The sequence below is a fragment of the Nicotiana tabacum genome, chromosome 23 (assembly GCF_000715075.1).
Source record: "Nicotiana tabacum cultivar K326 chromosome 23, ASM71507v2, whole genome shotgun sequence".
NCBI classification, from domain to species: domain Eukaryota; kingdom Viridiplantae; phylum Streptophyta; class Magnoliopsida; order Solanales; family Solanaceae; genus Nicotiana; species Nicotiana tabacum.
In genome coordinates this window covers 114605391-114618939 of record NC_134102.1, presented here as the reverse complement: position 1 = coordinate 114618939, position 13549 = coordinate 114605391, and the positions used below count along the sequence as shown (strand labels likewise).

The 13549-nt window shown below is 35.5% G+C and overlaps 1 protein-coding gene across 2 annotated transcripts; it reads left to right on the top strand.

Moving 5' to 3' along the window:
* The first annotated feature begins 1726 nt into the window (after positions 1-1726).
* On the top strand, positions 1727-9138 carry LOC107806359 (mitogen-activated protein kinase kinase 6-like). 2 transcript variants are annotated; one of them, XM_016630502.2, is made up of 8 exons: positions 1727-1932; positions 2053-2137; positions 6667-6801; positions 7274-7498; positions 7588-7770; positions 7956-8179; positions 8773-8818; positions 8913-9138. In XM_016630502.2, exons 1-8 carry the CDS (start codon positions 1859-1861, stop codon positions 9003-9005), a joined length of 1065 nt encoding a protein of 354 aa, XP_016485988.1. In that variant the 5' UTR covers positions 1727-1858; the 3' UTR covers positions 9006-9138. The 2 variants fall into 2 exon arrangements, with proteins under 2 accessions (XP_016485988.1, XP_075101378.1); XM_075245277.1 differs by having other exon boundaries at positions 8712-8818.
* Positions 9139-13549: the final 4411 nt, after the last annotated feature.

Genomic DNA, 13549 nt, shown 5'->3' with positions numbered 1-13549 from the left:
TGGGTAACAACGAATACCACGTCAAGGCCCCCCTCGTGAGGGTTTCTCCAAATTTCTTCAGCAGCACAAATTCAATTTCGTGAGGAGCTAAATCATTCCCTTTTATCGTTGTTGTGTAGGTGGTAATGTGCTCCTAGGGGTCTAAAGTTCCATCATACTTTGGCATTTCAGGCATTTTGAACCGCTTCGGGATTAACTCTGGTGTCGCACTTGGCTTGTTCGACAATTGAGTATACTTCTTCGAGTCTGGGCCTTTTAGCATTGGTGGCACGCTCGGGATCTGGTCCATGCGGGCGTTTACTTCCCTCATGAACCGTAAAAGTTCATTCTTGAAAGAATCATTCTCGTTGTTGAGATCAGATCTGTTCCCCTGCCCATCAGAGCCAATTTCACCCCTGAAAGTGTTGTTGTCGATCCTCCGTGTTGTTTGATTTGTGGGAATCGCGGGAGGGATTAGATTTCATCTATTTGCATTATTTGAAGCTCCCGACAGCGCTTGCTTCAACTCCGTCATAACTTTATCTTGTCGCGTGAGGTAGCCTAAAATGATCGCTTGTTGCTCTTGCAAGACACTTACCGTGTCGACGACATGCTCTTCATTAGCGTCATTGGGAGTGATCCCCCGAACATGTCGATGATACTGCATGCCATGCACTGGTGTAGCGTCACTCCCTTCGTTATGGGTATCGCTGATTGAGTCCTCAGAATGAGGCTGATCCCATCGAATCTCGAGGTCGTGCATGTCGTTAACAATGTTATCTGCCATTTTTTGTGATTTTTTCTAAGACAAAAACGATCAAAACACGCTAGTAAAAAAAGCAAAGATCAATTTAATTACACGACTATCTAGGCCCCACGGTGGGCGCCAAACTGTTTACCTGTAAAACGGTACAATTGAATTTATACGTTGTTTCTAGATAAGTGAATTAATTTGATCTTGAAATAAATAAATAATTGAAGAGTTACGCAATACTTAGCCTTAAGATATAGAGGAAACAACAGAAACAACAATTCCAGGAATAAGGTTTCCAGGCACAACAACAAAAGAATCGAGAAATCAGAAGATAAAATTGGATTGAGCTTTGTATAAAATGTAGTATAAGTTTGCTAGAAAATTATCCCTTTACAATGACAACTGAGCTCACTATTTATAGCTATGAATAAAGTCCTAGGGTCGTGCCCTTCTATAATGTCAATTATGAGGGGCATTTATGGAGATGTAACGGTGAACATAAATACCAAATTCCTTGTAACGGATAACTGCTCTTAATGCTATGAATATTCTCTATTGAATGCTACCGGGAGAAGAGCATTTATCACATCTTTATGAATATTATTCTTTCGGGTGATAAACGAAACAATTGTCTTCAGTCTTCACCGTGTCTTGGGCTCCACGTAACCCTTTCTTGAACGGCCACATGTCATAACATATTTTACCCAATACACTTACAAATAAGCTTCAATCCTTCTAAAAGATAATTAACATATAATTTAGCCTTAATCTTGAAATGGGATCAATTCCTTATTAAATTTTTTATTTTAAAGAAGAGGCTCAATAGTCCCTTTTAAATAAAGCTACCAAGTATAACAAACTCAAATTCAAATATCACAAGGCTTTAAAGACTATATGCTAAAAATAAAAATTAAGAAATTTGCATAACGTTCAGTTTTTTTGACACAACGCATAAGCGGGTATAGAGGCAAACTTGTCTTGTAGTAATAGAATTATTATTTGTTGGCGCTGGTCTGAGTTTGAAATTCAGTGTACCTTTCTCCGCAGTTGGGCGGTCCATTTCACTTTTCAAAATCTCAAATCTCAACACTCTTTCTACCAAACCCTAGGCATAGAGATCAAATAATGAAGACGACGAAGCCATTGAAGGAACTTAAGCTCTCTGTACCTGCTCAAGATACCCCTATCTCCAGCTTCTTGTAATTACCTCTAATATACTTGTATTAGACGTTTTATTTTAATCCCATTTATTTACTAGTGATTAAATCTCTTGCGAAAAGGTGACAATTAATTAGTGCTTGTGCTTGTTTATAATTCAGGACAGCCAGTGGAACCTTTCACGACGGCGATTTACTTTTAAACCAGAAAGGACTGAGATTAATTTCTGAAGAGAATGAATCCCCGGTTAGCTATTTTTCAGTTTCAATAACTTTTGTTGAGTTTCCTTTTATCTCTTTGTTAGCTGTGATTTATGTTACTAATGTACTCTGCGTGTAGTTTGAGCATTAGGTATTCCAAAATGCTTTATGTTCAGATATCTGAATTCATTATTTTTTCTATGATTGACTAGCACGTTGATTTGAGTTGTGGTCCACGAGATTGCATATTTGGCGAGGAAGGGAAGTCTTTTTGGTTGTTCTATGCATTGGTTGTGAAATTGTGTCATCCGTAATTACTGTACTTGTATCTGAGTGCTGAGACTGATCCATCATTTGAACTTTATGGGTTTGAGTTCCAAAATTCTACCTGCCCATTTGATTTACTGGGTCCTAAATCTATTATTTGTACTTATTTGGAGAATAATAGATTTCATTGCACTTTTTTTTCTTATTTTTTATTTTACCTTAATCGAGTACCGGTTTTATTGCCACTTTTGAAGAGAGTACATTTGAAGAAGGTGGATATAACCAAGCCTTCTTTAGAAGATGTGATAGAGGTAAGTTAAGTTAGAGACTACTTCAGCTAACACTTCCTCACAAAAGCAAAACAACAAAAAATGTGGCAATAAAGCTGTTACTTCAAGGAGGCTCGTAAACAAGCTTGCTTGGTTTTCTCTTCTTGACTCGAAATGTAGGAAGTTGCCATCTATCAGCATTTTAGAAAACTTCTAACATGACGGGGGAGAGTATTAAAGTTAGTATATATGTACACTTCTTCTGAATTGTGACTCAAGGCAGCCATTCTATTTGCAACTCTGTTAGCTTCTCTGAAACAATGTCTGGTGATGACCCTGTGGCTTTCCACCAGTGTTTTAAGTTGTCTCACTTTGTTGTCAATCCTCCAGGGGGTAGGCCAAAAACCAGAAATGCAGTTATGCAGGAGTAGTGAGTCTGTCTCACCTATGATTAAGTTGTGCCCTCTTTGTATCCACCGGTTGATACCAAACTCTAAAGCACATGCTTCTGCACAGTTGCTGGTACCATCCCCAAGTGAATGGAGCATGCCATAATGAATTTCCCCCTGAAATCTCTGGTCACATCTCCAGCACCACATTTACCATCAATACATGAGCCATCACTATTGAGTTTAACAAAGAGAATGGGGGGTCTGATCCATCCGACACTGATAATAGATACTTCATTGAGAGAAATGTTGTTGAGATTGCATATGTCAACCCAGCCTTCACCAAGTCTGGTATTACCAAATTTAGCTTTCAGTTTGTCAGTAATGTTGAAAGCTATAAAGGAGATAGATCTAGCAGCAGATGGTCTTTCCATTCCATATTTGGAGCTACACCTTGATCTCCATAGTTCCCACAACACAAAGGGAGGGATAATTTTAAGCACATAAGCAATAACAAAGTTCTTAGTCCTCTGATTCCAGCAGTTGATAATAAGAGTTCTCATATTTACGTTTCTGTATGTAATCCCTTGAGGACCAACAAAGTATTTCCAGATATTTTGAGCATAATAGCCTTTACAGAATAGATTTTCCACTGTCTCGGATCCGTTGACCATTCCAGGACTCATGCAACATGAGCACACTTAGGGTAAGTTGATACCAAACCTGATGATCTTATCATCAGTGGAGAGTCTGTCATATATTGCTTTCCAAGTTAGGAATGACATCTTGAAAGGAATGTCATTGTGCTAGATCTTGGAGTCATATTGATTTGTGTGGCTCCTCTGTCTGTGGAGTTTCCAGGCAGTAGCTACAGAGAAATTACCTGTACTTGAGCATATCCAGTGTGGAATGTCATCAGCATCTGGATTGAGAACAACATGCATTTGAGACATTTGCCTCTTAATATTGACTGGAACTTGAGCATGAAGACAAGACCAATCCCACTGCCCATCTATAAACACTTCATTGATAAGAATATTGTGTTGAGCCAAGCCATCATCAATCTTTTTGTATAAAGGATCAATGGTGGACCAATTATCAAATCAAAAACTAATGTTTCCCCTGCCAATATTCCATAAGATGTTAGAGTCCACACTATCCTTAATGCCACACATAGCTTTCCAACTATGAGACTGACCCTTGGTCCATACCTCTGTGAGAGGATGAGAACTACCACACTACTTGGCCTTCATGAATTGTGACGACATGGAATCAGCGGTTCTAAACTTCCACCTCTTTTAGCATTGAATGCCAAACAACTGTCATCTAGTCTCCTGAAGTTAGCACCCCCTTCCTCATATGGAAAACAAAGATTGTACCAGGAAACCCAGTGGTGCATGCCTCCTTTTTCAAGTCCAGACCAGAAAAATCTAGAGATATACTTTTCAATCATGAGAGAATGAATCTCTTCTTTTTGCAGCTTGTGGTGCCTTACTGTGGTATCTTTTCCAAACCGTCAGAATGTATACCAAATACAGTTCTTAAGATGCCAAAATGGAGATCCATGTTTATGGACCTCTGATAGAGATGCTATGTTCTGAATTTAGAATCTCGATAAATGGTTCATAGCTACTGCATTCAGCACTTTAGCCCGAGTCTAGCTAAGATCATCTAGCATATTAATTGAGTTCATTGTAGATCTATCAGCTATAGTCCACGGATGCCCTTAGCTTTATCTACCGATATGTGATAAAGGGTTAAAGACGAAGGTTTCGAAAGTAAAGCTTTAAGTGCCATTTGGTGTATTTGTTTGTTAAAGAAACTCATTTCAACAAATGGATGATAAAGCAGTAAACTTTCTCACGCGTCTTTATTAGCTTTGGTTGGAGATGGCAATATAGTGGATGGAAAAAGTAAAGGAAAGGGGAGAGTTTTTCTTAGTTATTTGTTGGAAAATATATACAAACAATTAGGGGTCGTTTTGTTACAATGATTAGGGGTTTATCCCAGTATAAGATCTGGGATTATCCAGCTACTGGAAAGCTTTCAAATGAACACAAAAGCTCAAGACAGTCTAAGGTGGGGCAATCTCAATGGAGGTTGTTATTCAATGAAGGCAGGATACAAGAAATAGTGTGCTAGCAATGAAGTAATTGAACTTTGGCCATGGAAGCTTATATGGAAGACAAACTCCCTACAAAGATCATGTGCTTCACCTGGATAGCTCTTAAAGGTGCTATTTTGACTCAAGATTACTTATGTAGAAGGACCAAATGGGCCCGGTTACATGCGTCCTCAATACCTGCCACACGCTATTGCACTGCAGAGTGGCTGCAGATTTGTGGCACATGTTCCTTTCAGTTTTTGGCATCAGTTGGACAACCCCACAAGGCATAAAAGAAGCAGTTGAAAGTTGGAACCATCGCAAAATTGACAGAACCATCAAGAGGATCTGGCAGATGACCCCAGCAAGTATATTTTGGTGTATTTGGACAGAAAGGAATCTCAGATGCTTTGATGGCATATCAACTTTCTCATGTGGCTGTGTATTAGCTTTGGTAGGAGAAGGCAATATGGTTCCAGGTGGCTTCACACTCTGGTGGTTTCTTTTGAATTATATTTGGGTACAGTAGGTGATGTCGGGCTTAGTGAAGAATGTGTTGCAATCGCATAGCAGGACCGGACATTTCTAAATAGACCTTTAGAGAGTAGAAGTAAAGTTTTTAAGGGTTTAGAAAATGATTTAATAAATCTGAGGAATAACCTCTTACTATTTGTTAGTTTTGGTGCACCCAAGAAGTTCTCCTGTATGTATAGAGAATTAGATGCCATTTATAGAGAACTATATTTCTGTGTAGGTTCTCTACTTTTTGGCACACAACTTGGCAAGAGTTTTCTCCTATCAGAAAAAAAGGAAAAGAAGGCAATATGTTGGAAAGAGTAGAGTAGAGGATATAAAACTATAAAGAGCATTGGGCAGATGGGAAAGTGTATTTGTAACAACCCATTCAATTCTTTCTATGTCGTGCTTTTGAGATGTAAGCTTTTTGATGGAAAATTCTCCTCTCATTGAAGGAAAGACTCAAAGATTCAACACAAGCAATTTTGTGCAGTAATAAATTAGTAATACCCAAACAAGAGAGCTTCAAATGATTCAGGATGCTTTATCTTGCTGCATATCTGAGGAGCAGCAAGAAGGAGTCTGTCCAAGTTGAAGAATATTGTCTTCACGCTTTGCTCCATGTGCTTAAGACTTTAACCTTTTTTCTCTCTAAATAAACCTTTTATTTCAATTCCCCATCTTCTAATTGTAGTTTATATTTTCACATTGCAATTATTTTCAATTGAGACTCCAGTCTGAGGCGTCTTGATTATTATTCCATTTTAAGTTACTCAGATTATTTTCAGTTATTTATGTAGCTCTAGTCGCTATGACATTATGAGTAGGAAATTTAAAATTTTTAACTGTTGTAAATTTGCACATATTTTTGTCTGTATTATTTCCTCAAAGTCGAATTTATCTTCAGCTAAGGATTGATTATTTGATTAGTTAGCGGATATACCCTTAGGTTTAGTCAAAATTCACTATGGAACATTTCTGTGATCTTATAGAAAGTTTCAATTTCTTGTGCATAATATAATGTTCACAGGCCTCAGAAACTAAGGAGATAGATCTTCAGTTCTCATTGGAAGATCTTGAAACCATCAAAGTCATCGGAAAGGGAAGTGGTGGTGTTGTTCAACTTGTTCGCCATAAATGGGTTGGAACATTGTTTGCTTTGAAGGTCAGTACTCATCAAGCAAGAATGTTTTAACATTCCTCTTTTTTCAAATTTAATTGGTTACTGATGTTTGCATATATTTAGGACCAAGAAAAGTGCATTACTTACGCATTACTCTCTGTAAATGTCAATGTCATGGAATAGTGGCTATGCGAGTGATCCTCCTTCAATGAATTGTAGAAGAACAAGTATTTGTGAAAAAGAGATTCTAATCCTTTAGAGAACCATTTTTAGCATTTGAATAAAGGAATCAACAAACAAATGCGTCTTAACTATTCTTGGAATGACAATTTGCAGAATCTTTCATTACAAAATCTACATATGGTTTGCCGCAATTTGACCCTTGCTTACTGGGCCATTGTCACTTTTTGTTAAAGTGTCTACTAGCTTCTTGTTGTTCCGGGAAGTTGTATTTTGGTTTAACTTCATGCTGGTCATCTCTTTTAATGTTGACGGGTGATTGCTTCTGACCCAGGTTATCCAGATGACTATACAGGAAGATATTCGTAAGCAGATAGTGCAAGAACTGAAAATAAATCAAGCATCACAATGTTCACATGTTGTTGTATGCTACCACTCTTTCTATCACAATGGAGCTATTTCTCTGGTTCTTGAGTATATGGACCGTGGATCTTTAGCTGATGTAATCAGGCAACTTAAGACTATTCTTGAACCATATCTCGCAGTTGTTTGCAAGCAGGTTCTTGGCTTTCTAGAAACTAATGTTTGAACAAGTTTCTGCTCTCCAGATGATGACTTTTTGCTTCATTGCTAATGTTCTCTTTCCAGGTTTTACAAGGTCTTGTCTACTTGCATAATGAGAGACATGTTATCCACAGAGACATAAAGCCATCAAACTTGCTAGTGAACCACAAAGGAGAAGTTAAAATTACTGATTTTGGTGTAAGTGCAATGCTAGCCAGCTCTATGGGTCAAAGAGATACATTTGTTGGGACTTACAATTACATGGCAGTAAGTCCTCTTCCTACATCACTAGAGTTGTTTTCTTCTGTGTTTTGGTAATTGCTCTTTATTTTGAATTAGTCCATTACGAGTAGCTTCAGCTATTTTATGAACAACTCCTTCTAGGAATAGTTTGGCGAGAATGCCTTTTAGTTTCCAACTATAAACTGACTCCTTCATTACCCTGGTTTAAGCCTGAAAGGATAAGTGGAAGTACCTATGACTACAAGAGTGATATCTGGAGCTTGGGCATGGTCATCCTTGAATGTGCTATTGGACGTTTTCCATACATACAGTCGGAGGACCAGCAAGCATGGCCGAGCTTTTATGAGCTTCTGGAGGCTATTGTTAGCAGTCCACCACCGTCTGCTCCAGCAGATCAATTTTCCCCAGAATTCTGTTCATTTGTTTCTGCTTGGTAAGAATACTGTTTCTTTTGCTTGTGTCTTAAAGACTTTGAATTGTGCTCGCCAAGCAAAGATGGAACTGATAATGGATTCTCCACCAAGTTTACTTCTGTTGCTTTCTTTCTATATCACCTTGATGATGATTGAACTAAGTCTAAGGTTGTATATCATTGTTTTTGAATTTGAGACCTGACTTAATTGTTCACCCTAAATTTAATTTAATTAAAAATAGTTAACTCCTAGTTTACTCATTATCTATTCATATCTTGCTTGCTGCCTGTTTCGAGGACAGTCTTTTTGGAAAAATTAGGCTAGTATTGTTAATTGTTGTCTCAAGTAGTAAAAAAGGGCAGCCCGGTGCATGAAGCATCCTGCGTTCACGCAGGGTTCGGGGAAGGGCCGCACCCTAAAGGGGTGTGATGTAGGCAGCCTACCCTAATGCAAGCATCAGTGGTTGATTCCACGGCTCGAATCCGTGACCTGTAGGTCACACGGAGACAAATTTACCGTTGCTCCAAGGTTCCCCTTCGTTGTCTCAAGCAGGTACAAGGAGTTAAAGTTTGGTAATGATAATCTAGCTCACTGCATTGCTCTATTTGCACAGCATACAAAAGGACCCAAGGGATAGATCTTCAGCTTTGGACCTTTTGGTAAGTATAACTCAGTGCATCATCTTTCATGTTTTTCCTTTAGCTGCTGAGCTTAAATATGCAACTGCTTACTTTACTACAATGTCACTTACAGAGCCACCCTTTCATTAAGAAGTTCGAAGACAAAGACATAGATTTCGGCATACTTGTGAGTAGCCTGGAACCTCCTGTAAATTTTCCAAGGTAAATTCTCATAAATTAGTAGTATTACACATTATAGACATGTAATATTTTCTATACCTAGCAGTTGTTATAAACATCACATGAGCTGATCGAATTATTTAGCTGCATTTTTTTCTTAAATGAGTTTGAATTTCAGAACACAATCGTGACTCATGAGGATTGACCTTCTCTGAATCTCGTATTTTCCAAAGTAATGATTTATTTATGATGGACCTGCAACTTTAGCAGTTGCAAGCTCTTTACTTGACGAGCTCGTTGTAGGCTTTAAGTGGCAAATTATAATTGAATCTTATCCCAGTTGTTACAATAAGGCGTTACAGCACCTATGTCTAGCACAAGGGTATTTTTATCCGGCGGATAAAAATTTATTAAGCACTGGCTAAAGAGTAAATACATTTAAAACAGTGGCTAAAAAGTAAAAACATTTCTAATCAGTGGCTATCTGTGCACTTCCCCCGGTCCTAGAAGATTTTAGATGTGTTATTAGTGGCGGAGCCAGAATTTTCGTTAAGGGATATCACAATATATAAAAGTAAACATACCGGAAAATTAAAGGGAGTCAATACATAGTAAATATACATATATATTTTTTGCCTACCTACACTGTATTTTTCCCGCGAAGGAATGTCATTTGACACCCCTTCCTATAAGGTGGCTTCGCCACCGTGTTTTATAGTACATCAATTTTAATAAGGAGACATATATTTAACAAATTAAAAATATTTTTTAAAGACAACATGTAAAATTACTGTAGATTCAAAGATATTGTCGAAACATTAGAACAACTTTTTTGCCCTTTAAAATTTAAATAACTATCCTGCATTAAAGTACGAAAATATAATTTCAAATGTTTGATGTTGTATTTCAAGAACTAACTTGGAGTGGTAGGAAATTTTTTAATTCCTTCAACATTAATTGTACGTTTAATATGGCAATTAGTAGTTTCACCTTTATTACAAGAATCTACGGGGGGACTGAAGGGCTAGACGTTACCTTTGAAAAAGAAAGAGAGAGACCAAAAACCTAGTGAATTTATAATCTCCTTTCATTAGAGTTCATTCGTTTCCCATGAGTTTTGAATGGTATTCAGAGCCATGATTTGTTTCATGAAGGCAACATTAGGAGCTTAACAAAAGGTAATGAAATCTCTTTGGATACAGAATGTAGCTTTTGATTCTTGTACATTTTGGAAGTATGATGATGATAAAAGATAATTCAATGCTTATGTTTGATGTTTGTTGGACTTCCAATGATTTTTTGTGTGGATAAAATCATAAAAATATTCATATGATGAGATCTAATGTATTCAATTTGTGTAATAGCAAAGTTAATATTTTTGTCTTTTGTCTGAACTCCCCCCCCCCCCCCTAACCGCTTTTAGCTTATAGCTTTTGTTTGTTTTTTTCACTAGATAGCAACATTTGATGTATTGTTGTTTCTTATAATATCTTTGTCATTTGGCTCTTACTTTTATGATATTACCAAATTATTGAATTGTTTGTTATTTATTTTTATTTTTTACTTTAATTACCAGATCAAGGTATTGTTCTGAGTTAATTATCATTGCTTTAATAAAATTAATTAATTTGCTAATATGTGAGTCACTTTCTTAATTATCAAAATTAGTTTGCACAAAAAAAACCAAATAAATCTGTAACAACAAGAAGCTTAAGTTATTAAATTTACACAAATTCATATCCATTTTTTTGGATTTTCTGGAAAAGATATGGTCATGTTTCTTTTTTTCTTTTCTTTTAGGGTATTACATATATATCAATATTTTCCTTTTCCAATTATTTTCTCAAAGAAGTATATAGGTCATATATTTGGAGTGAAGAATTAAAGTGAACAATGTCAAGATGAATCAACAGTTTGTGCTATTGGCTTCTAAAGAAAATACATAACTCATAGACTATAAGAATTTAAGGGAACTTTCGGTCATCAGATTTTCTTTTAATTGAGTTAGCTAAATAGGAATAATATTCATTAATTATAAAAAAAATCACTTTTCAAGACTTCAAAATTTTGGTACTCAACGCACATCGCGAGAAACTAGTTTTTTAAAAAATGTTAAGAGTCGTGTTTCGTTACTCACTAGGGATTATTGAATAAGTAGTTAAATTGTCCGCTCTTCGCGCGGTGAAATATTAGTACATTACAAAGTGATTCTCTTAACAATTTTAGTCGAGATTAAAAATTTATAATTTTCATAACGCCAACAATATAAAAGATAATGTAAGACATACATATAAAAAAATATATTAATAATTGTAATTTTTGTAATTTTATAAATTAAGCCTTTAAATCCTGTTAAATGTTATTCATAAGTAATACTATACAAATTATTATATATAATAATATTTAGTAGTGATTGTATTTAGAGGCAAATACTGTTCCTTGGTAATATATAGTAATTATTACAAACAATAATATTTATTAGACTTTTGGCACACGTAAGTCATCTTGCCTTCCAACCCCAACTTAATGTTGTTCCCTAGAGAATAATGCACCACACCCCTGAGGGGTCATTTGATACGCGAACTAAATTATTTTGGGATTATAATCCCTGGACTAATTTATCCTATCAGAGAGGTAGAATAATATAATCCCAAGTTTGATAGGATAATGTGGGATATCCTGTATTAAGACTAAGATTAAATTTATATCATGTTTGGTTGACAGTATATATATTTATCATGGAATAAATTTATACCGTCAACCAAATATGGTATAAATTTAATGCCACATCTTATTTCATCTTATCCTGCGTACCAAATGACCCCTTAGGGTGTGGCCCTTCTCCTAATCCTGCGTGAACGCGAAATGCATGTGTGTACCGAATTGTCCTTTAATATTTATTAGTAATTAAATTTACATACATCTAAAAATTTAAAATAATATTTATCTTATTTATTATTAACACTTGATTTTTTGCCTTCTATTCCTACTTAATGTTGTTCCCTAGAGCATAATGCATCACACCTTAGAGGTACGATCCTTCCCGAGATAATGTGTGAACGTGAGATGCATTGTGCACCGAGCTACTCTTTAATATTTATTAGTAATTAGATATGCAGCCTTCTAAATTTTAAAATAATATTTAACTCATTTAAGTATTAACACTTGTTTTTTCCTTTTCTGTACTTTGTTGTCATGTAAGGTTTTTTGTCATATAAATTGATTTATGTTTTACCTATAGAGATGCAACAATAATTTTTGTCCCCCTTAAAACATGTAAAGAATTTTTTAGCATACGTAATAAATTTTAAACATTATTTTTCCTTACTATATGTATATAAGTATCTAAAAATAATTATTAGAGAATTAAATTTTTGTGGTATTATGATTTTTCCTTGTAAGGCAACTAAAAGAGAAACAAAGCAAACCCGAATCCTTTGGCGCAAATTCACAAAATAAAAAAACTGCCCCTTAACATGTGTATATAAGTATCTAATTTTTTTCCATAGCGAATTAAAGATTTGTCTTATGGTTTTTCCATGTAAGGCAAGAAAAAAAGAAACAAAAAACCCGAATCCATCTGTCATAAATCCACAAACCAAAATTTTATGAGTCTTAACTGTAAGTTTTTTGACTTTTTTTTTTCTTCTAAATTACCTAACCGGCCTCTTCATTTTATCAGAGAAACTGTCAAATATCCCTTTTTCCTAGCTTGGTAACCAATTTTCCCCCCGAAGAACTCTTAGTTCTTTTATATTTTATTCCCGTACATATCAAGATGACAATATACAATAGTTAAACAAAACTTTCCTAGTCCTATAGAGCAACTTATTTGCTGTTCCAATGTAAAAGACACATCATATGAAACAAATATTTTTGCTGTGAGGCCGACATGATCAATTCCTTTAGATGGGCATTATGCTTACTCCTACGAAACTTTTCAAAAAAAAGCATTACGTTCTTTTTTCGTGAAATCAACAATTAAGTGTAATAGAGATGAAATTATTTTTTCACCTAATCGAACTTTTAGATTGTATATAATTAGTGATTCAAATTTCATTTGTGTCAAGTCCCATCTTTACTTGGCTATTGCCAATCCAGAGAATATATCAATCGTCTCATACAGTTACAAATAGTAAAGAATAGAGTCTATAACCACATTAGTATTTCCCTAACCTTCCTTCTTGGCAAGTTTGGTCTTTGACTATGGTCGATTGTAGTTTGGGCGTAAGAAGAAGCAGAAGGGCACAAAGTGCAGAGAAATAGGATTTCCAGGAGGTTTGAATGTGCGTTTTCCATAAGTTATAGTATGTAACGGTAGCCGTAATTAATGAACGACGGTTAAGGAAAAGATAATGTAATAACTTTTTAAAAGAGGTGACTATTGAATTTTTTAGTAGAGCTACGATTATTTAAAAGGTTAAAAAAAGCAAAATTCTAAAACAAAAGATAAATAGAAAAATTGGCATAACAGAATGCCACGTCAGCTTGGCTATGGCGTGCATTATATTAATATATAGATAAATATATATTATTCTCAAATTTGTCGGTGAGGCGCTTTCTGAGGAATATTTATTTTAGGGAAAAGCT